The sequence below is a fragment of the Balaenoptera ricei genome, chromosome 15 (assembly GCF_028023285.1).
Source record: "Balaenoptera ricei isolate mBalRic1 chromosome 15, mBalRic1.hap2, whole genome shotgun sequence".
Lineage (NCBI taxonomy): Eukaryota > Metazoa > Chordata > Mammalia > Artiodactyla > Balaenopteridae > Balaenoptera > Balaenoptera ricei.
Genome location: NC_082653.1, coordinates 50,548,380 through 50,575,770, shown reverse-complemented (window position 1 = coordinate 50,575,770; position 27,391 = coordinate 50,548,380). Strand labels below are relative to the sequence as shown.

At 46.5% G+C, this 27,391-nt stretch overlaps 1 protein-coding gene across 3 annotated transcripts in view; it reads left to right on the top strand.

The window, feature by feature from the left end:
- The window catches only part of LUC7L (LUC7 like), a 31,287-nt gene extending 18,226 nt beyond the window's left edge, over nt 1-13,061 (top strand). For all 3 annotated transcript variants that reach the window (XM_059897146.1, XM_059897145.1, XM_059897147.1), the window contains 6 exons: nt 794-937; nt 5,339-5,515; nt 7,801-7,889; nt 10,877-10,906; nt 11,304-11,471; nt 12,191-13,061. In XM_059897146.1, the coding sequence (XP_059753129.1) occupies nt 794-937; nt 5,339-5,515; nt 7,801-7,889; nt 10,877-10,906; nt 11,304-11,471; nt 12,191-12,332 (750 nt within the window). In that variant the 3' untranslated portion in view covers nt 12,333-13,061. The remainder of the gene's footprint in view (nt 1-793; nt 938-5,338; nt 5,516-7,800; nt 7,890-10,876; nt 10,907-11,303; nt 11,472-12,190) is intronic.
- The last annotated feature ends 14,330 nt before the right edge of the window (nt 13,062-27,391 follow it).

Sequence of the window (27,391 nt, the reverse complement as noted above, 5' to 3'; positions counted from 1 at the left end):
TTCCCAGTGAGGAGGGAAGGCCGTCGCTGAGCTCTTAGCCCCTCCCCACACTGTGCGTGTGGGGTTTTTTTGTTTGTTTTGTTTTGTTTTTTGTGTGTGTGTGTGCACGTGTGCGTGTGTTTTAAAGTTCTTTTTTTTTTTTTTAACATCCCTATATAAAACAGGAAATGAGAAAAGTTAGCAGGGAAATGGTTAAACTATGTATGGTGCATCCATATCATGGAAGAAGAAAGTAGATCTGTGTGGAATTGGCCTGTGTGTCATCTGGATGACCCTTGTCTCCTCTTCAGCGGAACTCTCTTCAGTATCTTTTTTCCTTTCAGTTTTATAAAAGCATTTCTTAGGAAATAGTTGCAAACGGGATCAACGGTGCCGTTTTATTTCTGAAAACAAATCCCAATAATTAGGCATTTTGCTTAAATTATAAATGTATGCATTTAGACCCATGCATTTTATTACCCTTACCCAGAAGATTTAACTGTAATAGAAGGCATAAAAAGAGATGGCCTAGAAGCTGACACACATGATGGTCCTTGCAACCTGTTGGCAGTAACAGCGGTGCCACTGCTTTTATTGGAACGCGGTGCACAGGTCTAGTTATGATCAGTCTCAGTGGTGGGATTAAGGATCTCGTAATTGTTAGAATTCGCATGTCATCAGTGAGGGTTTCCAGCTGTTCTAATATTTTCAGTGGAACAGACCAGAAATGCAACAAGAGAAACACTCGTTTTCTTTGCATTAAAAAATCTGTTGTTTTTAGATGTCTCCTTACCTGATTGTTTCTCTCTCCTAGGCAGAAAAAGTACATGAGTTGAACGAAGAAATAGGGAAGCTTCTTGCTAAAGCTGAACAGCTAGGAGCCGAAGGAAATGTGGATGAATCCCAGAAGATTCTTATGGAAGTGGAGAAAGTCCGTGCAAAGAAAAAAGAAGCTGAGGTTGGTGACAAAAATGTCTTAGAGAGGGAGGAAGTAGTAACTCCAGAGAGTTGACTGTTTGGGCTAAAATTAAGCCATGCCTTCTTTTTTTGTATACATATTGGGAAGGAGTTGGAAATAGGGTGGTATATTGTCAGGATTGTACGGTTTAGAGTCAGCACACACTGGGGTTTGTGTCTTCACTCTGCCCCTGTGACCCTGTGTGGCCTCAGACTAGGCACTTGCCAGCTCTGCGCATTATTCCCATGTGTAGAGTGCGTCCTGAGTATAACAGTCAGCGCAGGAGTGTTAGTGAGCACCTCCTGTCTGTCCATCTGGCTCCCAGGGAGGGGGCAGCGTGGTGGGTGTTCAGCTGGTGTAATTGGGCCAGACTTCCTTTGCAGATGCTATGTACAGTGAGGCCTGGTGCTTAGTGACACTGTGTCCTCAGTAGAGAGACCCGTGCAGGTTGTGGGTGGTACCCAGGTGGTGTCCGCTAGGCTGCCAGGCCAGGACACACTGCTGTGTGGTGGAGAAGCTGAGTCAGGGACTCAATGTCTGTATCCGTGACAACTATTTTCCTCCTAGATTATTTCCTCTGTTGCATACTCCCTGGTTCTCAAATCTCACTGCTGGAATCGGAGATGGCTTGGGTAGGCTTCGAGAACGGTGGGAATGGTAGTCAGAGGAAGACGGGACGGGTGTATTCCTTTAGTAAGTGCTTGTCAAACTCCAGCTATGGGCCAGGCACTTCTCTAGTTGTGAGCAAGCTGGAAGACTCCCTCTCCTGTTGGAGATGGCACTGCTGTGGGGAGGGGGGCCAGGCAGAAGGGAATGTGAGCAACAGATAAGATTAATTCTGATGAAGACGGGTGCACTTGGGGGGTGCAGGGCGTGTCCAGGTAGGGCAGAGGGACCCTGGAAGGCCCTTAGCTGAGACCAGATGAGAAGGTTCTCAGAATGGTGGGTAGAGGTGAGATGGCGGAGTGGGCGGTGCCCCAGTGCAGGGCTGGTTTTGGTTGTTGCTGCACCCCCGGCTTGTCATTGTGCCTGATACATAGTAGCAGCTCAGCGATGACACAACGATTCTCAGCTGAACACACGAATCCTGCTGACTGCCTGTGGGTGTTCAAGCGAGGCCCACTGAGGCAACGACGTGTGCGTAAAGAGTCGCAAGTCCTGCGTAGAAATCCTACACAGCTGTATACTAAACCCCTGTATACTTAAATGGGAAATTTGTGTTTACATGTAAAAAAAAAAAAAAAGTCAGGCTCCCTCGGTTGGTGACAGCTCCAGCAGAAAGGCCAGAGGGTCAGGAAGGAAGCTCTGTGGCCTCTTAGCGAGTCCTGAGGCCAGGCCTTCCTGCTCTGAAGAGCAGCGCAGACACCAAAAACCCGTGAGATGGCTCTGAGATTTATGCATAGGCTGAATAATTGTGGATGTGGGGTTCACCACTTGGATGGCTGCAGACAGCCAAGAGGGCAGCAGGATAGGGGACACATGGCAACTTGTGCCCAGGACTCCAAGCATCCTTGCTAGAAGACAGTTGCAAGGACGCTCACAGCAGAACTGGTAAAATGAGCAACCGTCGGTAACCTAGAAAACCACCCATGGACAAACAGCCATGTGCCCCTGAAATGGAGTTCTGCAGCAGTGAACGAACTGAACATATCTGCCTGCAGCATCCTGGAGAGAGCTCGCCAGCAACACAGGTGGGAGAAAGGCCTGTAACGCTGATGCAGGACTTCTAAATGCCCCACGTGCACACACAGTTTATGGGTCCACATGTGCAATGAAGTACAGAGACAGCACTGAAGATTATGCTGAACGCACACGAATGCCTCTGGGAGGGAGAGAACTGGCACTAGAGAGGGACACATCAAGAACTGAATTTCCATCATAATGTTCTACATCTTTCATTAAAAGAAAAACAAAAACCTTAAGCAAAAGTGCTAAATATGGTGGGTACACTGGTTATTTGTGATATTATTCTGCCCCTTTCTGTAGTTGTAAAACTTTGAATGCCTTCCTCTAATCTCTTTCAAAATCAATTCTAATTATTCTGAGTGAAAAATGTCAATCCCAAAGGGTTAAATACTATGTGGATCTGTTATATAACATTCTTAAAATGACCAAACCATAAGAATGGAGAGCAGATTGGTGGTCACCAGGAGTCAGAGAAGTGGGTGTGGCTGTGAAAGGGCAGCAGGCAGGACCTTTGTGGTGATGGATGTTCTGAACCTTGACTGTATCACTGAGCGTCCTGTCTGTGATGTTGAGTTATAGTTTTTAAAGATAGAACCATTGGGGGAAACTGGGTAAAGTGTACGCAGCACCTCTCTGTATCATTTCTTAGGATGACCAGACAGCCTTGCCTCCTGCTAAGGGGAGGAAGGGCACCCTACCCAATCCTGTCCTGTCCTGTAGTTCTGAGGAAGGCCTATGGGGGGCACTCAGGTGATGAGGATGGGGACAGTGGCCAGAGTAAGGACACTGGGGGTCCTGGGCACCAGAGTGCCTTTCTGTATCTTTGCCTGTTTAGTGAGTGATGTGATGTCTTATTTTGATTTGCATTTCCTAGGGAACATTTTGAATGTGTGAATTAATGGAAGGTTACTACATTCAGTCTTCCCTTTAAGGGCAAATGATTATTGAAATGCATTTCTTAAACCTAGATTTTGAAGGAATGTTTTAACTTGAGCACAAGCAGCAGTAACCATGTTCTGGTTCATTTTGTGTTTCGTGTATTTTGCTTTGAGACCGAGTGACTGACTGACTGACTGACTGACTGACTGACTTATTTATTTATTTATTTATTTATTTATTTAATTTATTTATGGCTGCGTTGGGTCTTCATTGCTGCGCGCAGGCTTTCTCTAGTTGCAGAGAGTGGGGGCTGCTCTTCATTGCAGTGCGTGGGCCTCTCATTGCAGTGGCTTCTCCTGTTGTGGAGCACGGGCTCTAGGCACGCGGGCTCAGTAGTTGTGGCTCACGGGCCTAGTTGCTCCGCGGCATGTGGGATCTTCCCAGACCAGGGCTGGAACCCATGTCCCCTGCATTGGCAGGCGGATTCTTTTTTTTTTTTTTAATTATTTATTTATGTATTTATTTATGGCTGTGTTGGGTCTTCGTTTCTGTGCGAGGGCTTTCTCTAGTTGCGGCAAGCGGGGGCCACTCTTCATCGCGGTGCGTGGGCCTCTCATTATCGCGGCCTGTCTCCTGTTGCGGAGCACAGGCTCCAGACGCACAGGCTCAGTAATTGCGGCTCACGGGCCTAGTTGATCCGCGGCATGTGGGATCTTCCCAGACCAGGGCTCAAACCCGTGTCCCCTGCATTGGCAGGCAGATTCTCAACCACTGCGCCACCAGGGAAGCCCTGGCAGACGGATTCTTAACCACTGCGCCACCAGGGAAGTCCCAAGTGACTTCTTATGATTAGACTCAGACTGCACTGGCTGCAGGAGGGAGTGTGCTTTGTTACGTTTGGCACACTTCCTCCTTTGAAGAGAGTGTCTAATGTGTTTGTCCTTCCAAATTTTACCTTTTGGGGCTGCATTGGGATACAGTTTCCTGAACATTGGGACAATCTCCATAGATGCTCCTGTGTTTTTTGCTTGTCTGTTTGGTTTAGTTTTTTTGTTTGTTTTTTTAAGACCCCTGTTTAAGATTCTCCCCTCTTGTTTCTTTGGTCTTTGCAGAGCTCTCCACCATAGCAGGGACTCACCTTCCCTGCTGGCCTTTTAGCACACACAGCATCCTGTGTGTCTGAGTGTTCTGAATACCCCATGTTGCTTTGAAATCATGACTGGTAGTTCATTTCTTAAATAAACAATTAAAATTGGGTTGGTTACAAGAATCTGAAGCTTTTTGAACGATTCAGTTTTTACGTATTTAAAAGTCATCTCGGACTTCCCTGGTGCGCAGTGGTTAAGAATCCACTGGCAGGGGACATGGGTTTGAGCCCTGGTCTGGGAAGATCCCACATGCCGTGGAGCAACTCAGCCCATGCGCCACAACTACTGAGCCCGCATGCCACAACTACTGAAGCCCGCATGCCTGGAGCCCATGCTCCGCAACAAGAGAAGCCCACGCACCGCAACGAAGCGTAGCTCCCGCTCGCCACAACTAGAGAAAGCCCACGCAGCAACGAAGACCCAATGCAGCCAAAAAATAAATAAAACATTTTAAAAAATTAAAAAAATAAAAGTCATCTCTAGGGAATTCCCTGGTGGTCCAGTACTTAGTACTTGGCACTTTCACTGCCAGGGCCCCCGGGGTTCAATCCCTGGTCAGGGAACTAAGATCCCACATGCCACGCAGCCAAAAAAAAAAAAAGTCATCTCTGTAGTCCCTTCGCATACTTCCATTTTAGGGGCTGAGTAGACAGTGGCATTTGACTCTCACTCTCTTCCCATTCTCCAGGAAGAATACAGGAATTCCATGCCTGCATCCAGTTTTCAGCAGCAGAAGCTGCGTGTTTGTGAAGTCTGCTCAGCCTACCTTGGTCTCCATGACAATGACCGTCGTCTTGCAGACCACTTCGGGGGCAAGTTACACTTGGGGTTCATTCAGATCCGTGAGAAGCTTGATCAGTTAAGGGTATGTTAATGTGTTGCGTTTCTGAAGAAATCCGAGAAGTTTTGTGATCATCTTCACATCTCTTTGCTTGTAGAAAACCTTGTGTTCTTTTTTGTTTGTTTTTGTTTTGTTTTTTGGGAGGGTTTTTGGTGGAGGTACTGAAAACCTTCTGTTCTGATCCTAAGATCATGCCTTGGTATTATACTTGAGTTTTACAGTGAACTACTCAGATTTTATCCGTATGTTCCTACAAGAGATCTAAGATCTCAGAATCCAGCAGAGCCTGGCATATTTATTTAGTCTGCTACCCCTTGTTTACAGAGGAAAATGGCAGAATTCAGTCCCACGGTACAGAGAGTTCTCGTACCCCTCTGAAAACACTTCTGTTGGTGATGGGAAAGAGCCAGTAGTCTGTAGTTTTTCTTCTTGGACAGAGGCGGACACATGGAGGGTGGTCTGGCTAGAAGGATGAGAAGGTGATGGGGCTTTTTCTGATAGCCCTGCCCCACTACTGGATGCCTGTGTCCCTTCCTCGGGGCTCCTCCTTTTTCTGGGTTAAGCTCTACAACATTCGACATCTTGGGTACAGAATGCCAAGGAGGAAGGTTAAATAAGTTTGTGATATTTTGAATTGTCTTCTTCAAATGGATGGTGCTTTCCCTAACTGTGTACTGGGACCCTATGATGGGATGCTGGGAAATGTGCAGGCCTTTTATCCAGACACCTGAAATCGATTGGAAGGACAGACACATGACACCTGACTGTAGGACACCACGATAGTCAAGGCCTTGGGCCTTGTGTGCCCCCAGGAAGGAGCAGTGGGTGGCAGGGCCCTGCACCCAAGGACGGTCCCCCATAAGTGATGTGCGACTCGGCCCTGGGAGCAGGAGCTGGGTGGCAGTCTCAGCACTGGTCTTGAAACATTTGCTCCTGTGCTCCCAGTAGAATTTTGAAAAATGATATTCTTTGTCACACATTTTTAAGTTGGAATTTTTTTCTTATAAATTTATGGGTATAAAATACATAAAAATATTTTATATGTAGTCAGTAGAATGTAAATAACAATTTGGTGTCAACTACCATTCCCATTAAAAATCTCCTTAGGGAATTTCCTTTAAATTGTTTTCCCATTCCATAACACCTCAGAATTTTGTCCTGATGTTTCTTATATCTGAAAGCCTTTTGTTTTTTTCTTAAGATGTACCTTTGCTTCAGAATACATTGAAACCTTTAGAACTTAAGTATTCACCTGATCTAGAAGTCATGTATTGTCATTGCAGTTATGAGCAGTATATAGTTGATAGAACAACCCAACTAAGTTACAGATTTTGATAAATAGCTGTTAAACTGTCAACAGAAAATGTATTTGGAAGTGCACCTCTTAACGATAAGGAAGGTGGGAGTTGTTTGCCCTAATCAGAGATGGCTTCACTCCCAGTGGTACCGGAGGTGTGCACCCCGCCTGGGCCGTGCACCCCCGGGCCATGCTCCAAGGTGGATGCAGGGTGAGAAGAGTGAGGACTTTCCTTAGGTGGGGGAACCTAGTGTTTTAGGGAGTGGGGAGGGTTTGGGAAGGAGGTGATGCCAGCCCACAGGCCGGTTCTCGGCCTCTCCTTGTCCTGGCCATGCCTTCTCTTCCTGGGGACTGGCTCCCATCAGAACTGAGATTTAAGGTCACCCTTTATGCCCTCTCGGGCCTTTGTCTCCTGGCTCTAAGTTCCTCCCCCTCAGGGCCTTCCCCTCGGCAGCGCGAGGGGAGGCATTGAAAGGCTCTGAGTTGATTTTGGGGTACTCTGAGCTAGCCGGTGGATGGTGCTCTGGCAGGGGGGTTGCTAGGCCACCTTCTGCCTGTCGGCCTTCCTTGTCCACACTGCGCTCACCATGACCCAGCCTGATGGGACGTGTGGAGCCTGCTGCCCGGGACAGGCTGCAGCTTGGCTCCCGCAGCAAGATGGATTCGGTCAGATACATGTTTTCTCTTTTACATGAAGTTTGTGGAGTCTCCTTGGGGTAAAAAAAAACTAAATTTATGGATTGATGTGAGCAATATGATAAAATGTCTGTGACTTGGATGTACAGCACTTAGAATATGTAGTTTGTCACTGAACTTATAAAATGATAAAGCGTTTTTTTCCCCATGTATTTTCCATTGTTGAAGAGGTTTTATGAAGAATGTGTTCCTGTTCCCTTAGTTTCTCTTAGGTTCTTAAATTGCCAGTGTTGAGGTCACATAAAGGTGCTTTCTTCAATAATGTTCACTCTAGTGTGTGACTTGCTCCTCCCCCATCTTCCACCTTTTTATTTAGAAAACTGTGGCTGAAAAGCAGGAGAAGAGAAATCAGGATCGGCTGAGGAGGAGAGAGGAGAGGGAGCGGGAAGAACGACTGAGCAGGAGGTGAGCACATGCGACCTGAGGACACCCCACTTCTTCCTGGCAGCATTGCGTATTTATTGCCCTTGACAGTTGAGGTCTGCCAGTTACCTGGGTGGCTCTTAAAAGAAAAATAAGCAAACACATAGCACGTTCAGTCAAGCGAGGTTCTGGCTGGTCCAGGAGGACCTGTGTGCACAGCTGTGTGGTGTGGACAGGACACCCAAGCTGCTCGAGCAGCTGTGGCCACCTGATTCTTCCCTAGAAAGATGTGGACTCCCTGGCAGGGGTGGAGGGGGACCTGTCACAGCACCTCCTGTGGAGCAGCCCTTGGCCAGCAGGACAGGCAGGAGCTGGGACACCGGAGAGGAGCACGCTCTCACGCCACCGTGCCTGCCGTGGGCAGGACCCACCAGGGACGGGCTCGGGTGTGGGCCCAGGCTCGTGGGTGGTAGGGTGGAAGCAGAGGGAACATGAGCTGGCTGGGAGGGCCCAGGCCGAGGAGGTGGCAGGTCGAACCCTGGGCGGGCCAGGAGGGAATGATGTGTTGTGGAGGTGGAGCTGATAGGATTTGCTAGTGGACGGATGCGAGTTGTGCAAAGGGGGAGTGGAGCTGGCTCAGGGTTTCTGACCAGGAGTGGCCGCTTATGGCGGTGGGGAGACTGGGAATGGTGTGTTGGGATTAGGAGGAGGTGGGGAGGAGAATTTGGCTGTGGCTGTATTCGGGCCTAAGAGACATCCCTTCAGCTTAAGAGACATGCAGGTGGAGACAGCGGGCCTGGTCAGAGTTCAAGGAAGAGGCTGGAGCGCCGAGTAACCAAGCTCTCATATTGGGCACAGAAACTGGGCTTTCCTGGAGGAATTCCTTAGTGAATAACTCAGGACAGATAATCCTTTATTGTATCTTTTGTGTTTCTTTTCATTATTTTAACTAACAAATTCTGATTATAAATAGACTCAAAACAGTGTAAAAATATATTAAGCAAAAAGAGAGGTGACGACAGTCGCTGGACATGTTGTGTGCATGGGTATATGTGGGACCCTCCACATGTGAGACCTTCCCATAACAGCTGTGCTCTTGAAGGCTACACAGAGTCCCTACTGTGATGCTGTAATTAACTATATCCTTTTATTCTCCCACCTTCACCCCTTTTGTCCACCCCCATTTCCCTACCTCTGACAACCACCAGTCTGTTCTCTGTATCTATGGGTTTGGGTTTTTTTCGATTTCACATATAACTGAGATCATACAGTATTTATCTTTTTCGGTCTGACTTATTTCACTTACCATAATGCTGTCAAGGTCCATCCATATTGTTACACATGGCAGGATTCCGTCTTTTTTGTGGCTGAATAACATCCCACTGTATACATACAACCATATCATCTTTATCCATTCATGTATCAGGGGACACTTAGGTTGTTACCATGTTTAGGCTACTGTAAACAATGCTACAGTGAACATGGGGGTGCAGCTATCTTTTCAAGATTGTGATTTCATTTCCTTCAGGTAAAAATACCCGGAGTTGGAATTGCTGGATCATATTGTAGTTCCATTTTAATTTTTTGAGGAACCTCCTTTCTGTTTTCCATAGTGGCTACACCAATTTACATTCCCACCAACAGTGCACAAAGATTCCCTTTTCTCTGCATCCTCACAAACACGTGTATTTCTTGTCTTTTTGATGACAGCCATTCTGACAGGTGTGAGGTGATATCTCGTTATGGTTGTGATTTGCTTTTTCCCTGCTGAATAGTGACGTTGAACAATTATTTATGTGCTTGTTGGCCATCTGCATGTCTTCTTTGACAAAATGTCTATTCAGGTCCTCTGCCCATGTTTTTACCTTTTTTTTTTTTCCCTTCTGTTTAGAGTTCTTTTTGTGTTTTGGATATTAGCCTATTATCAGATACATGATTTGCAGATATTTTCTCCTGTTCAGTAGGCCGCCTTTTCATTTTGTTGATGGTTTCCTTCACTGTGCAGAAGCTTGTTAGTCTGATGTAGTCCCACTTGTTGACTTTTGCTTTTGTTGCCTTTGCTTTTTATTTTTTTTAGAAGCCTTTGCTTTTTAAAAAAAATTTTTGATGACTAAGTTTTTATGAAACTTTTTTTAAAAATTAATTAATTTATTTATTTTTGGCTGCATTGGGTCTTCGTTGCTGCGCGTGGGCTTTCTCTAGTTGCGTTGCTGTGCGTGGACTTCTCATTGCAGTGGCTTCTTCTGTTGTGGAGCACCGGCTCCAGGCGTGCGGGCTCAGTAGTTGTGGCTCACGGGCTTAGTTGCTCCATGGCATGTGGGATCTTCCCGGACCAGGGCTCGAACCCGTGTCCCCTGCATTGGCATGCAGATTCTTAACCGCTGCGCCACGAGGGAAGTCCCTATGAAACTATTTTTGAACAAGTAATCTAGTGACCATCTTTGTATGTGTTTGAGGGTTTATAAAATTCCTTAGAATTCCTGGGATAAAGGAATACAATATATAAATATTGGTAGGTGTTACAAAAATTGCTTTTCAAGAGGCTTTGTCATCATCCTCCAGCCATATGATGTGTGAGCATCTTTTGTCACTTCCTCCTTGAGCACACGTTGGTGGTGATCTTGTAGATTTCTGCTTGGAACGGTGTGAAATGAGACCTCGTTGTAAAGTGCATTTCTTAGTTGGTTGTATAATGTTTCGCAGGGAGCTCATGTGGCAGTCACTGGCAGTGAACCTGTGTTTCCAACTTGGGTGTCCTGCCCAGCCCTGCGCCTGCCATGTGACTATCTATGTAGCTGAGGTGGTGTCCACCGTGAAGAGTTTGCAGAGCCACTGGTTCAACTCAGTGCAGCATGGACCACTGGGTGCTGGTCTCTTCTGCCTCCAAGCAGCTGGGGCTGGAGGCGGGCCTTATAGCAGGTCCTCCGGGAAGTCGGCCCTCCTTCACCATGTGAACTTGAGGCACCTCCCCTCAGCTGTAAGGGATGGAGCTGTTTTGGGGAAATTGTTCATCTTTTTTTCTATTTTAGGTCTGGATCAAGAACCAGAGATCGCAGGAGGTAGGTTTTCCATTTATGTGTTCTCAGTGAGATGTTCTTTTCTATGTGCACTTAATACTTAACTTTTATAGCTTCACAGTTATTATCTGGTGGTCAGGTCTGGCTCATGAAGGGCACAGGACGTGGGTGAGACTCCAGTCCCGTTTGTAGCTGGCATTGGCTGGGGCTTAGTGTAGCGTGGGAGTGGGGACCCACTGTCAATGAGAGGGACAGTCAGGGCGCTGCTGGGGCCTGCTGGGCAGCTGGGAGTTTCCTGGCCAATGTACAGGAAGCATCAGCGGGAAGGGTCTGGCCGTAGTTACCAGAGAGTAGTTGGTGGGATTATTGTGAACCCAAGTTGTAAGTTTGTGGGAGGAGGGGAGATACCAGTAAAGCATCAGCAGAACATCTGCTGCAGGTCGCGCTCCCGGGACCGGCGTCGGAGGCGGTCAAGATCTACCTCCAGAGAGCGGCGGAAGTCATCCCGATCCCGGTCCCGAGACAGACACCGGCGCCACCGAAGCCGTTCCCGGAGCCACAGCCGGGGCCACCGCCGGGCATCCAGGGACCGGAGTTCGAAATACAAGTAACTACTCTGACTCCTTCAGTAGCTGCGTCCAGGAGTGAACCCTTTCTTTGTGTGCCAGGGTCTGGGGGTCTGTCATCTGTGGGACAGAGTGTTAGGGCCTTGAGGAGTCCTGAATGGGGCCCAGGGCACTGAGATCCCTAAGCCGAGGGCAGCAGATGGCTTCAGGGCTGGGACGGTTGAGAGGCTGAGGAGGTGGTCGCACGTGGGCATGGCCACGCTCGGGGGCTGCACACTCACTGTCACTTTGGTACACAGAGCCCCTGTAGGCCCTGCTTACCTCTGTTGTGGTTTTTTAAAGGAAAAACAGCAACAACAAAAAGCACCACTAATAATCATATTCAGAGATGACCACTGTTAGCTTTGGTATGATGGATTTTAAATATCTTTTTTTCCATTGTGTTTTTACGCAATGGATCGTATTCCATGTGTGGACTCTTGTTGTATTTTCCTTTGCAGTGTTTACATTACAGTGAAAGCTTTTCCTGTTACTAGAAACCTTTGCAGATGTCACTTTCTAGTGGCTGCCCAGCCCTCCCTGGGCAGTGGGTTGGGCACGAGACGGCAGGCCTGGCACCCTCTGGTCTGCTAGGGCCCTTCCAGCCGTGGTGGGTCCTGCCCTTCCCTGGCCTGGTGCTGAGGGTCCAAGGTGTCAGTGCCTGAGGAGCAGCCAGGAGGGAGGGCCAGCCCTTGCTGAGCCTCTGGTTCCTGTTTCCCAGGTTCTCCAGAGAGCGGGCCTCGAGGGAGGAGTCCTGGGAGCGCGGGCGGAGTGAGCGGGGGGCCACCGACTGGAGGCTCGAGAGCACCAACGGGAAGACGGCGTCACGGAGGTCGGAGGAAAAGGAGGCCGGCGAGATCTGAACCCACGCCCAGGCGCTGTAAATAGTCCGATACATGTTTGACACAGCCTAACGTTACCCTTTATATTTGCTGAATACAACTCATCTTTTGTAGTTTACCATTTCTATTGTTTTGGAGCTAGCTGTGAGTTTCTCGAGATGTACAGAGTTGCTCCTGTGTTCTGGGTTATGTCAAGTGGGAATAAATAGCCTGACAGACTGCCTCCTGATGGCCACGGTGCCGTCTCTCCTGTCCCCGGTGCGCTAGACTTCGCCGTGGCTTCCACAGGTTGGGGGACACACCAGGGGTCATCTGAGTTGAGCCTAGAAATGTGACTTACCGTTGGACTCCCCTTTGACTTTTGGCGTATGATGCGCTGTGCACCTCCAACACCCAGACTGGCTGGGGCCGGATGTGCCCGGCTGTCTGCTCTGTGGGCTCCACGTGTCTTTCTGAAGTCTGAGCTGCCCTCTTACCGAGGGCTGTCTGTCTGATTTGTGGTAAGCAGCCTCAGCCTGGCACTCAAGCTCAGATGAACTGCAGTTCCCCCTCTTGGAGTTACTTAGGGCCAAGAAAGACCCGTGAGTAGTATCTGCATGACAGCCATGAGGTCCTCAGAGGAGGGCGTGCTGACTTTGGGGTCAGGTGTGGTTTGACTCACCCTTGGGGGGGCTGGTGGTGTTACCCACTCTCCCTCAGCCCTTTTGCACGTATTGCTAAAGTGAGCCCTTCATAAAAGTATAACTGGGAGCTCTTTTCTTGTTTTCACTTTTGTGGGGGTATTTTTGGAGGGAGCTTCTGGCTGGGCCAGAACATGCTGGAACATAACCCTGCTCACAGTGGGAGACCACTGGGAAGCCAGGGGTGCGTATCTGTCTGGTAGGTGGGTGGAGGTGTGCCCTTCCAGGTGGGAAGTGGATACAAGTTGGCAGAAAGCCTGGGTCGGGGACAGGGGGTGGGGGTGTAAAGGTGCTCCTTGGGAGGGGAGAGGCAGAGGGGGTGAGGGCTGTGGTCATGGGTTCCCGACTCCACGGTGCAGCCTGGCCTGTGACAGCGGGGGCTGGACTGAGCGGGAAGCCAGGGGCAGGGCTGCACAACTCCTTACACCTCCATTCGTCACCTCCGGAAGGGATGTTTTGGGGTTTTGTCCTGTTTTCATTGTCGTGCAGTACACGTACATTTACCACTGTAACCATTTGTGAGTCTACAGTTGAGTGGTAATCACTGTGGTGGCCACCGTCCGTGGAGGGGTGGTTTTGAAGAGGCAGGGGGCAGATGGTATCCCTGGACTTTGGAGGCCTGGGGTCCCAGCCAGAAAGCAGGTGGCGCTGGGGTCAAGATGCCCGGGAGGGCCTGGAGGGCGGCTTCTGCTCCCCTTACACCTGGATGCTCACCAGTCAGTCCAGGACCAGGCGGTGGCAGCCCTTGCTGCCTAGCTCTTCCAGTGTCAGTGCTGGAGGCACCCGCCTGCCCCTGGCACATCACAGGGCCTGAGAGCCCAGTTCCCCCGACCCCTGAGCCTTGGGTTCTCCGTGTTGGCCCAACTCCTGGGCGCAGGAGTGCAGCAGACCGGCCGTGGCCCTCTGCTCTGGGTGGGCAGAGGAAGAGGTCAGACTGGTTGGGGCACAACCCAGGACACTGGGGCTGCTCTGAGGACGCCACAGCGCACCCTGGGTGGGTCCCAGCACAGGGCCTGGTAGGTGGGTGGAGGACCCAGAGGGTGCTGAGAGAAGGGGACTGGAGCCAGAGGGGGCCACCTACCCAAGCCCCCTCACGCCTTGTTAAAATACTGATGTGGGGAATCACTTATTTAACAGGGAAGAGCAGGGATGCAGGTAGGGAGGTGATTGCAGTCCTAGCAGAGAGTTGGGTCGGCCCAGCCAATAGGTGCAGATGCTTCCGGGGCCCATGGTCATGGTGGGCCCTAGGCCCCTGGGGTCAGCCCCAGCGCTCTATGATGCCCTCAGCCCCTCCCTGTCATCAGGTTCTCAAGGACTCCCCCACACACACCATGCTTCTGGCCACTGGCGGGGGTGGGGTGTGGCATGGTGGTAGCACCTTGTGTAGGTTGTGGAGTCTCCTAAGTGCACAGAGGCCCCAGGCTGTCGGCGGGGCAGGGCAGCCAGGGGGCAGGGCTCTTTCGGCTGCTCTCCCCTCTCTTTCTGGGGGTCTCTAGCCAGGCCCAGAGCTACAGTCTAGGGAAGGGAGGGCTGGAGGATCTGTGCTGGCCCTGCTGCTGCGTGGGAGCCCATTGCATCCAGGGCAGCTCCCAGGCCCTCGCTGCATCATGTGGATACAGGGATATCCTCCCAGGATGTAGCTGGGTGCTCTTGGTTGGGCCTGGGGGCTGGGGGGCTGTGTCCAGCCATGTTTTGTGTGATTTGGGGAGGGGGTGTGCACAAGCAGTGCCTCTGGTGGGCCCCCTGCCTGGGAATGGGGTGGGGGCCACAGTGGGGCTTAGAACGTACACGTGGTCCTGCTCTGGGGAGACTGGGTCAGCTAAGTGGTTTTTGAACTTTATTGCATGTCATTGTCATCTGGAGGACTTGTTAAAACAGGTGGCTTGGCCCCACCCCCTGCAGACTTTCTCTTGGTCTAGGGAGGGGTCCAAAAATATAGACCTTTTTTATTATTTGCAGGTAGATTTTTTTGATTGAGATAAACTCTCCTACCATGAAGTTCAACATTTTAACCACTTTAAAGTGTATGGTATAGTGGTTTTTGTATATTCACAATGTTGTGCTGTCTAGTTTATTACTGTGTAGCTTTAGAACATTTTTATCACCCCAAACCCTGTACCCATTAGCAGTTACTCCCCCTTCCCTCTGGCCCCAGCCCTGAACAACCACTAATCTACTTTCTGTCTCTGGAATCACACAATGTGACCTGTGACTAGCACCTCTTAGTACTGAGCATGGTGTTGGAGGGTTCATCCACCCTGTAGCCTGTATTGGTACCAAGAATGTAACAGTTTCTTTGGGCTACTGGTGCTGCTGGTCCGGAACACACTGAGAGCTGGACTGGGGGCAGCAGGAGGGGTCCCCAACAGCTGGGCCACCAGCTGCAAACCCTCAGTGGCATCTCTCCTGGGACGTGAACTGAGCTGCTGTCCGACTCCTTAGAGCAGGGCTTCAAGCTCTTGCCACCAGGGCACGTGAGGAAGATAACACTTGTTCTCTTTGGACCTGAGGAAAAGAGGGTTGAGTCCTGTCCACAGTTGCTGGCGCAGTGTATTCCTTTATGTCCACTGCACAGGCCCTAAGCCCGGCCCTCAGACAACCCTTCCTCCTTCTCCCACACCCCTGGGCACGCTCCAGCACGGGAGGCTTTGGTGCCACGTGGCCCTGGGTGTGGGGTCACAGGCAACGAAGCTGATGGCTGCTTGAGGACCTACACGTCTGCCACCAAGTGCCAGTGATCCCTGGTCGGAGGTGGCCCTCCACCCCCTGCCCCAGGGCACCTGGGAGTCCACTGGGAAAGCCCGAGGGGTCTCTGTGGTCCCTGCATGTCCTGAGCACCCACAGCTCTCTGGTGCTTTCCGGCCTCTTCTGCTCTTCCATCTTCCCCTCCCTGGGGCACCTGCTCCCCGCCCTCCATGGCTGGCTCCCTTCCCCGTGTCATCCCCGCAGCCTGGCCTGCCTGACTTCCTTGCCCAGTACCCGTGGGGTGGGGGGTGCCCTCCCGAGGAGGTTGTGCGAGGAGCACCGTCCTCACTGTCCAGGAGAGAAGTCGCGCGCGGCCAGCCGAGGGGACTTCCCCTTCCTGGAGCCCGACCACCTTCATTTTAAAATTTTTATTGAGATGTAATTGACAAATGTTATGTTTCAGGTGTACAACATAATGATTTGATACATGTATATATTGCGACATGATTTTTTTCTTGTGAGAACTTTTAACCTCTACTCAGCAACTTCAAACATATAACACAGTATCCTTGTATATATAGTATGATGCTTATAATTACATAATAATGTGAAATATTACAATACAGTATTGTATTGTCCTGGGCCTCCTTCTGTAGCTGCTAGTGCCTCCTTTGGAGCCCCACCGAAGTCCAGCCTGCCTGGGAATCCAGGCCAGTCAGCCCCGGGCCAGGCCTAGGCTCTGTACAGAAGAAAGCACAAAACATTTGTTTAGAGAACGAGGAGCAGGCCCTGCATGACTGGCCCGGGTCCAGAGTTAGGACATCTCCAGCTCCTGGGAGCCCCCATCTTCCCCCACAATCCCTGTCAGAGGTCTCCGCTCTCTTTACCACAAGCAACACACATTTATTGTCCCACCGCTTCTGAGCATCAGGGTTCCCAGAGCTGCAGTCAAGGGGTTTCATCTGAGGCTGTACTGGGGAAGGGTCCTCCCCAGCTCACCTGGTCGTGGCAGCAGTCAGCGGCTTTCCAGCCTTGGCAGGAGGCCCTCCACAGGGTGGCTCAGGGCAACGGGTGAGGGAGAGGGTCTCCTAGCAAGACAGGCAGCACCTCAGCCCTGGGAGTGCCTTCCCATTCCCACCCCAAATCCTGTGGGTTAAAAACAAGACAAGTGGTCGCGGGGTGGGGCTGGGGGAGTGCGGGCTAGAGAGACATGGAGACAGCAAGTGCTGGTGAGGGTGTGGGGAACAGTTACCACAGAGCCCAGCAGAGGTCCACTCCTTGAGACACACTTGGGAGAGCTGAAAGAGACTCAGAAATCCTTGTACACGCGTGTTTATGGTATTCATGGTAGCCAGAAGGTGGAAACAACCCCAATGTAACAGATACAGGGGCAAACAAAACCCAGATTGTCTGTTCCTACAATGAGATATTGCTCGGCCTAAAAGGGACTGGAATTCTGATGCATGTCTAACATGAATGAGCCTTGAAAACCTTATGCTGGGTAACAAGCCGGACACAAAAGACCACGTACTGTATCTGTTTCCATGAAAAGTCCAGGATCAGTAAATCCACACAGACAGTAGGTGAGTGACTTTCAGGGGCTGACGGGGGAGAGGTGTAGAGGGTGACTGGTAATGGACACAGGGTTTCCTTTCAGAGGATGAGAAAGTTCTGGAACTAGATAGAGGTGATGATTGCACACCATTGTGAATGTACTAAGCACCACTGAATTGTACACTTTAAAATGGTTGAAATGGTAAATGTTATGTGTATTTCACCATATTAAAAATAAAAAGCTTGGGGGAGGGATGGGTTGGGAGTTTGGGGTTAGTAAATGCAAACTATTATATGTATGTATAACTGAGTCACTTTACTGTACACCAGAAACTAACACAACGTTGTAAATCAACTATACTCCAATAAAATAAATTTTAAATAAACAAAAAGCAAAGCCACACTCAAAGGGAGGTGACAACACAGGGGGAGAACACCAAGAGGTGGGGTTACGGGCTCCAGTCTAGAGTCTGTCCCCACCATTATTATTAGTGACACTTCTTTTTACTCTATTTGTGTCTTTTGTCTGAAAGTCTTTTGTCGGATCTTTATCCTTTCTTTGGATCAGTTAAGTCGCTTAGTCGGTGTAGTTAACAATGTTCTTGGTTTTGTTGACACTGTCTTTTGTGGGGGGCTTTCCATTTGTCATACCCATTCTCTTTCTCTCCATTTTTGCCCCTTTTTGGGGAGATTGTTTTATTTTAACAGTGTTTTTCACTCTGTTAGTTTGGAAGTCGTATGCTCTATTTCTATTCTTTCTATTCTTCCCCTAGAATTTACAACATGCATACTTGATGTGTTGTGGTTGGCTGAATGATAGCCTCCAAATATATAGCGGTCCTAATCCCTGGGACCTGTGAATATTCCTTTATATGGCAAGAGGATTTTGAAGATGTGATTAAGTGAAAGATTCTGAGATGGAGATGATTCTGGATTATCCAGATGGGCCTAAATGCAATCACAAATGGGAGACAGACGGAGATTTGGCCACCAAAGAAGGCCGGGTGCTCCTGGCTTTAAAGCTGCAGGAAGTGTCCAAGAACCAAGGAATGCAACTCTAGAAGCTGAAAAGATGAGGAGAGGATTTTCCCCCAAAGCCTCCCGAGAGGGCATGGCCTGCGGACATCTTGATTTCAGCATAGAGAAACTGATTTTGGGTGTCTGCTCTCTAGAACTGTAAGAGAATAAACTTGCGTTTTAAGTCACTGAGTTGTTGTTACACCAGCAACAGGAAACAGTCTAAAGTTAATGAAAACATTGTTTGCATGACAGATGATACAAGGACTTAAGAGGACTTGAGGGCTCTGAACCCCTTCTTGCTTAGTATCGGCGGGTGTTTCATGTCTGTGTAGGGCTTTCTGGTGGTTTTTTTGTTTTCTTAACTCCATAGACGTTATAACTTTACATACAATCAGTGTTAGTATTTACCAGTGTTTTTGTTATTCACTCTTCTTACAGCTCAGACTTCTCCTGAAATATATCCTTCAGTAGAGTCAGGACAGGGTGGGGCAAGTGAGGCACCAGGGGCATGACATTCAAGGAAGACCTGGGAAGCTACTTCCCTGGTGGTCCAGCGGTTAAGACTCTGAGCTCCCCAGTGCAGGGGGCATGGGTTCTATCCCTGGTCAGGGAACTAGATCCTGCATGCCACAACTAAGAGCCTGTGTGCTGCAACGAAGACCCGGTGCAGCCAAATAAATATTAAAAATTTTAAAAAAGGAAGAGCTCCTGCTTGGCGTTGTGCAGGGTCTTACGGTCTTGATAATTGATTCTGACTTAATTTTTAAGTTCACTAATTCTCTGACTGTGTTTTGTCTGTTAAGGTTATCCATTGCATTTTTATTGTTGATGGTTATATTTTTCATTTCTAAAAGTTCTTTTTCACATGTGCTGTGTGACTTATTATATTTTATGGCTCCCTGCAGATATTTGAAATCTTTAATTTTCTGAACAAGCAAAGTTGTAATTGAATCTTGACACTTTGGCGGGTCCATTCTGCTGACTCACGTATCTGCTGGCTTTCACGCACGGTGTCTTCTTTCCCCGTGCCTGGTGAGTTTGCTAGTCCTGGCCGTTTGTGGCCTATGGTGAAGTGCTTGCTTCTAGGGAGGATTTATTTGCCAGGTGCCTGGGGTCTATGAGGGAGTCCAGGATCATTTTACACAAAATCCACAGGCTGGAGATTTTGGTAAGGGGAGGACCCCTCTGGTGATATGAACTTGGTCTGCAAAGCCACAGGTATCGGCATGTGATTTCAATTTATCAGGGAGTTGTTTTCCCTTTTCTGCTGAACATAAGGTTTTTTTGTTTTTGCTTTTTGTTTTTTTTTTCTTTCTTTGTTCGTTTTTCCTAGTCCCTGTGTTTGGGGAAAGGATACCCAGTGGGGTATCCTTTTAGGGCCCCAGGTTTATGGGGAAGAGTCACCTTTTGGGTATGTCACCTTATACTTACCCTTTTAACCTATGAGGCCATGAGGAAAAAAAATCCCAGTTCAAGTTTGCTAGTTTCGGCAAGTACATCAGAACCCAGGTGGTATAGGTGCTGTGACACCTCTCTGAGTTCTCACGTTTACTTGGTTTTTGGTCTGAAAATTCCTTATCATCTTGCTTGCCCTTTGTGCTATTGAGAAGATGGAAGGCATCTTATCCAGCATTTTAAATTGTCATAAATGAAGCTGTAGCCTCTTTTCTTGCCAGGTGGGAAATGGCAGCACAGAGCAGGCAAAGCCTTGGAGCATGACAGGGCCCAGAGGCCTGAAGGAAGGGTTGGGTATATTTCGAGGAGAGACTTCCCCCCAAGAAAGACAGAAAAAAATGGGCAAAGGCGTCAGGTCCACAGACCTGACAAAAGAACAAACACCACCCTGGGAAAGTGGGTGATTCTACAGAGAGGTCAAGATGGAGCAAGCAGCATTCACCTTCACAAGTAACGAGCTGAATGAGGGCTGCGGGGTGGGGGGTGCAGGCTTCCGCCTCTTGCTCACGAAACTCAGGAGGGCAGTTTTGGAAATTTTATCAAAAAGCCATAGCAATGGGCATACCAGAAATTTCACTTCTATAAAAATCCCCCAAGGAAATAATTATGTTTGTGCATAGAATTTTTGCTACAAATGCTCAGGGCAAGGTTTTCTGCAAATTAATTGTGAAAGGGTGAAACACATATACATAAATGAATAATCACTCATACCCCCACCACTTTCCTTTTCTGAGATTAGATCAGGTATACTGACTTCTCTGCCTCCCTAGTCCCACGCCCATAAACTGCTGCCATCACTTAGTGTGTGTTGTTTTCAGTTTTGTTGTGATTATGTCAATATGAACCTGGATTTATTCTCTGCAGTGACCTGCTGCGTATTTTTTTTTTTTTTTTTCTGCTGCGTATTTTGTTCCATGAACGTCTTGGCATTGTTCACTGTCTGTGCCCAGAGGCTGACCTCCCTGTGTGCCTCTACCATAATTTTTTTAAAAATTTACTTGATTGAAGTATAGTTGACTTACGTGTTAATTTCTACTGTACGACAAAGTGACTTAGTTATGTGTACGTATACATTTTTTTCATATTCTTTTCCATTATGGTTTAACAGGATATTGAATGTAATTCCTTGTGCTATGCAGTAGGTCCTTATTGTTTATCCATTCTATATATAATAGTTTGCATTTACTAACCCCAAACTCCCAATCCATCCCTCCCCCATCCCTGCTTTCCCCTTTGGTAACTATAAGTTTGTTTTCTATGTCTGTGAGTCTGTTTTTCTTTCACATATAAGTTATTTGTGTCATATTTTTGAATCCACATAGAAGTGATATTATATGGTATTTGTCTTTCTCTTTCTGATTTACTTAGTATAATAATCTCTAGGTCCATCCAGGTTGCTGCAAATGGCATTATTTCATTCTTTTTTATAGTTGAGTAATATTCCATTGTATATATGTACCACATCTTCTTTATCCATTCCTCTGTTGATGGACATTTAGGTTGTTTCCGTGTCTCGCCTGTTGTAAATAGTGCTGCTATGAACATTGGGGTGCATTTATCTTTTTGAATTATAGTATTGTCCACATATATGCCCAGGAGCGGGATTGCTGGTTCATATGGAAACTCTATTTTTAGTTTTTTTAGGAACCTCTAGACTGTTTTCCACAGTGGCTGCACCAATTTACATTCCCACCAACAGTGTGAGAGGGTTTCCTTTTCTCCACATCCTCTCCAGCATTTGTTATTTATAGGCTTTTTTTTTTTTTCTCCTCACCGCGTGGCTCTTGGGATGATCCCCGACCAGGGATTGAACCCGGGCCACAGCAGTGAAAGCACCGAGTACTAACCACCTCACCGCCAGGGAATTCCCATGTTATTTGTAGACTTTTTTATGGTGGCCATTCTAACTGGTGTGAGGTGATACCTCATTGTAGTTTTGATTTGCATTTCTCTAATTAGAGATTTTGAGTATCTTTTCATGTGCCTGTTGGCCATCTGTATGTCTTCTTTGGAGAAATGTCTTTTTAGGTCTTTTGCCTATTTTTTGATTGGGTTGTTAGTTTTTTAGTTATTGAGTTGTATGAGCTGTTTGTACATTTTGGAAATTAAGCTGTTGTTAGTCACATCATTTGCAAATATTTTCTTCTGGTCCCTAGGTTGTCTTTTCGTTTTGTTTATGGTTTCCTTTGCGGTACAAAAGCTTGTAAGTTTGATTAGGTCCCATTTGTTTATTTTTCCCTTTATTTCTATTGCCTTGGGAGACTGACCTAAGAAAACATTGGCATGATTTATGTCAGAGAATGTTTTGCCTTTGTTCTTTTCTAGGAGTTTTATGGTGTCATCTACTTCTAGGAGTTTTATGGTGTCATCTACCCTAATTTTTAAACTTTTCTCCTATTGATGAATGTGTTGGTTGTATTTTTTTCTTATTTTCTTTTTATTTCTCTGCTCTGATAAACAGATCTGCAAAGAACGTCACTGTGCATACATCTTCGTGTGTGTGCCTGTTTTCTGCAGGATAAATCCCAGAATCAGGACTGTAGGCCTAGAGAATTTGCACTTTTTGGATTTAAAGGATACAACCATCATTTGCAGATATTTTCTCTCATTCCGTGGGTTGTCTTTTCGTTTTGTTTATGGTTTTCTTTGCTTTGTGAAAGCTTTTGAGTTTAATTAGGTCCCATTTGTTTATTTTTGTTTTTATTTCCATTACTCTGGGAGATGGATTGAAAAAGATATTGCTGCAATTTATGTCAGTGTTCTGCCTATGTTTTTCTCTAATAGTTTTATAGTATCTAGCCTTACGTTTAGGTCTTTAATCCATTTTGAGTTCATTTTTGCATATAGTGTTAGAGAGTGTTCTAACTTCATTCTTTGACATGTAGCTGTCCAGTTTTCCCAGCACCACTTACTGAAGAGACTGTCTTTTCTCCATTTTATATTCTTGCCTCCTTTGTCATAGATTAGGTGCCCCTAGGTGGGTGGGTTTCTCTTGGGCTTTCTGTCCTGTTCCATTGATCTATATTTCTTTTTGTGCTGGTACCATACTGTTTTGATGACTGTAGCTTTGTAGGATAGTCTGAAGTCAGGGAACCTGATTCCTCCAGCTCTGTTTTTCTTTCTCAAGATTGCTTTGGCTATTTGGGGTCTTTAGTGTCTCCATACAAATTTTAAGATTTCTTTCTTCTAGTTCTGTAAAAAATGCCATTGGTAATTTGATAGTAGATTGCCTTGGGTAGTATATTTATTTTGACAATATTGATTCTTCCAGTCCAGGAACATGGTATATCTTTCCATCTGTTTGCGTCATCTTCGATTTCTTTCATCAGTGTCTTATAGTTTCCAGAGTACAGGTCTTGTCTCCTTAGGTATGGTTTATTCCTGGGTATTTTATTCTTTTTGATGTGATGGTAAATGGATTGTTTCTTTAACTCTCTTTCTGATCTTTTGTTGTTAGTGTATAGGAATGCAACAGATTTCTGTGTATTGATTTTGTATGCTGCCACTTTACCGAATTCATCGATGAGCTCTAGTAGTTTTCTGGTGGCATCTTTAGAATTTTCTGTGTATAGTATCATGTCTCCTGCAAACAATAACAATTTTACTTCTTCTCTTCCAGTTGGGATTCCTTTTATTTCTTTTTCTTCTCTGGTTGCTGTGGCTAGGACTTGCAAAACTATGTTGAATAAAAGTGGTGAGAGTGGACATCCTGCTTGTCTTGTTCCTGATCTTAGAGGAAATGCTTTCAGTTTTTCACTGTTGAGTATGATGTTAGCTGTGGGTTTGTCATAAATGGCCTTTATTATGTTGAGGTGTGTTCCTTCTTTGCCCACTTTCTGGAGAGTTTTTATCATAAATGGGTGTTGAATTTTATCAAAAGCTTCTTCTGCATCTAGTGAGATGATCATATGATTTTTATTCTTCAGTTTGTTGATGTGGTGTATTATACTGATTGATTTGTGGATACTGAAAAATCCTTGTATCCCTGGGATAAACCCCACTTGATCATGGTGTATGATCCTTTCAATGTATTGTTGGATTTGGGTTGCGAATATTTTGTTGAGGATTTTTGCGTCTATGTTCATCAGTGATATTGGCCTGTAATTTTCTTTTTTCGTGGTATCTTTGTCTGATTTTCGTATTAGGATGATGGTGGCCTCATAGAATGAGTTTGGGAGTAATTAGACCGACAAAGGATTAGTCTTCTAATTTACAAACAGCTCATGTGGTTCAATACCATAAAAACAAACAACCCAATCAAAAAATGGACAGAAGACTTAAATAGACATTGCTCTTGGCCATACAGATGGCCAAGAGGCACATGAAAAGGTGTTCAAAATCGCTAATTATTGTAGAAATGCAAATGAAAACTACAATGAGATATCCCTTCACACCAGTCAGAATGGCCATCACCAAAAAATCTACAAACAATAAATCCCAGAGAGGGTGTGGAGAGAAGGGAACTTTACACTGTTGGTGGGAATGTAAGATGGTGCAGCCGCTATGGAGATTCCTTAAAAAACTAAAAATAGAGCTACCATATGATCCAGCAGTCCCACTCCTGGCCATATATCTGGAGAAAAACTTGGTTCGAAAGTGTACATGCACCCTAGTGTTCATAGCAGCACAATTCACAATAGCCAAGACATGGAAGCAACCTAAATGTCCATCAACAGATGAATGGTTAAAGAAGATGTGGTACCTGTATACAATGGAATATTACTCAGCCATTAAAAAGAATGAAATAATGCCATTAGCAACAACATGGATGGACCTGGAGATTATCGTACTAAGTGAAGTAAATCAGAGAAAGACAAATGTCATACGATATTGCTTATGTGTGGAATCTTAAAAAAAAAAATGATACAAATAAACTTACAAAACAGAAGCAGACTCACAGACTTAGAGAACATGGTTACCAGTGGTAAGGTTGGTGGTGGGGGGGATAGATTGGGAGTTTTGGATTGACATGTACACAGTGCTATATTTAAAATAGATAACCGGGACTTCCCTGGTGGCGCAGTGGTTAAGCATCTGCCTGCCGGGACTTCCCTGGTGGTGCAGTGGTTAAGACTTTGCCTTCCAATGCAGAGGACACGGGTTCAATCCTTGGTCTGGGAAGATCCCACATGCCATGGAGCAACTAATCCCGTGTGCCACAACTACTGAGCCTGCACTCCAGAGCCTGAGTGCCACAACTACTGAAGCCTGCACACCTAGAGCCCGTGCTCCACAACAGGAGAAGCCACCACAATGAGAAGCCTGCGCACCGCAGCGAAGAGTAGCCCCTGCTCGCCACAACTAGAGAAATCCTGTGCACAGCAGCAAAAACCCAACACAGCCAAAAATAAATAAATAAATATAGATAGATAACCAAGAAGGGCCTACCAAAAAAAAAATATATATGTAGTTGTGAGGCAAATTTGGTTATATTAATGAGTTCTGTAGATGAACAAGGTGAACATGAGGTTGATTTGGTCATTGGAACATCCTGATGATGGGTGAATTTTGAGATTGTTTTTCCCTCTTATTCCAGAATAACTTTTTGTGATAATGATAAATTATATACTGATTTTTTTTTTTTTCTGTCAGGTCTTAGTTGCGGCACACGGGATCTTCATTGAGGCATGCGGGATCTTTCGTTGTAGCATGTGGGATCTTTCGTTGTAGCGTGCAGGCTTCTCTCTAGTGGTGTGAGGGTTTTCTCTTCTCTAATTGAGGCACGTGTGAGCTCGGTAGTTGCAGCGTGTGGGCTTAGTTGCCCCATGGCATGTGGGATCTTAGTTCCCCGCCCAGGGATCAAACCCGCGTCCCCTGCATTGGAAGGTGGATTCTTTACCACTGAACCACCAGGGAAGTCCCTATATACTGATATTTGATGTAGAATTATTCCTGGGTAAAGAAATAAAAGAAATTTAATATATATATATATTTTTTATAAATTTATTTATTTATTTATGGCTGTGTTCGGTCTTTGTTGTTGTGCGTGGGCTTTCTCTAGTTGTGGTGAGTCGGGGCTACTCTCTGTTGCAGTGTGCGGGCTTCTCATTGCGGTGGCTTCTCTTTTTGTGGGGCATGAACTCTAGGCGCATGGCCTTCAGTAGTTGCGGCACATGGGCTCACAGTTATGGCTCACAGGCTCTAGAGCGCAGGCTCAGTAGTTGTGGCGCACGGGCTTAGTTGCTCTGCGGCATGTGCGATCTTCCCGGACCAGGGCTTGAACCCGTGTCCCCTGCATTGGCAGGTGGATTCTTAACCACTGCGCCACCAGGGAAGTCCAAAAGAAATTTACTATTTTTTAAAAAATAAAGGATACAGCCAGCGGTGTGCTGGAGCCTGCACAGGTTAAGTTGGCTCAGGTTAAGCTGTAGGAATTTTGAGAGCTTGTTGTTAAACACAACCACTATTAAAAATTAAGTTATAGTAATTTACAACTAAATAGGTCATGTGAAAAACAGGTAATAAATACTGAAAGCCAATTACTTCCTAATTATGTTACTACAGTTTACTGTCATCTATGCTTACGTCTCTTGTATCTGGACAGTGGAAATACTACACAATGGCAGCTACTATACGTCTCTTCCTTTTTTTTTTTTTTTTTTTTAAAAAAGGTGAAACCGAATCACTATCACTCTTTTTTTTTTTTTTTGCCGAGCCATGCAGCATGCGGGATCTTAGTTCCCCGACCAGGGATTGAACCGGCACCCCGCTGCAGTGGAAGCACAGAGTCTTAACCACTGGTCCGCCAGGGAAGTCCCTATATATCTCTTCCTAATTTTCCATTCAGTGATAACCTGTTTGATAGCCTGAATCAACCATGATGGCATGATGGCAGTAGTTATACCACGGAAATTGGCTACAAATCAGTTCCCATTCCGTTCTTCCTGAGTGCCAGTTATTTAAATGTTTACCAGCCCACAACTGTATACATCTGAATTACCTCCCAAAAGGTTATACTAAAACTTCCACCAGGAGTGTATCGGATCTTGCCTTTTTAAATATTTCCATGACAGGTGTCTTGTTAATGAGCATTTTAATTTGCATGTCTTTATGCATCTTTGCAAATGTCTCTTGGTCGTTGGTACACTATGAGTTGCCTGTTTGTCCTTTGGCTTATTTTTCTATTGGGTTGACTGGTGTTTTAAAAAAAAAAAAAAAAAATGTAGAGGGGGTGGGAAAGAAGAATTTGGATCTTGTAAAGAAAAAGATAATAACCCTTTGCTATTTGTGGCAAATATTTTTCTCCCAGTTCCTCTTTTAACTTTGTTTATGGTGTCTTTTCCTCCCATACCAAGTTTTTGCTCTTTATATCATCCAGTGTGTCCATTTTTTCCAGTGACACTTTGAGGATACCATTTCTTAAGAAAATCTCTCCAAGGAACTTCCCTGGTGGTCCAGTGGTTAAGACTCTGTTCTTCCACGGCAGGAAGCATGAGTTCGATCCCTGGTTGGGGAACTAAGATCCCACCTGCTGCACTGCATGGCCAAAAGAAAAAAAAGAAAATCTCTGCACATGTGCCTAGAAGGACCTGGAAGGCTTACATTACATGCTACCTTGTCACATGTCTCTGTGGGGCTGTTCTGCCTGTGGGTGTTTGCACCTGTGTGTGTGTGTGTGTGTGTGTGTGTGTGTGGTATGTCTATTCCCTTTTTATTTTTTTTAAATTAATTAATTTTTTGCTGTGT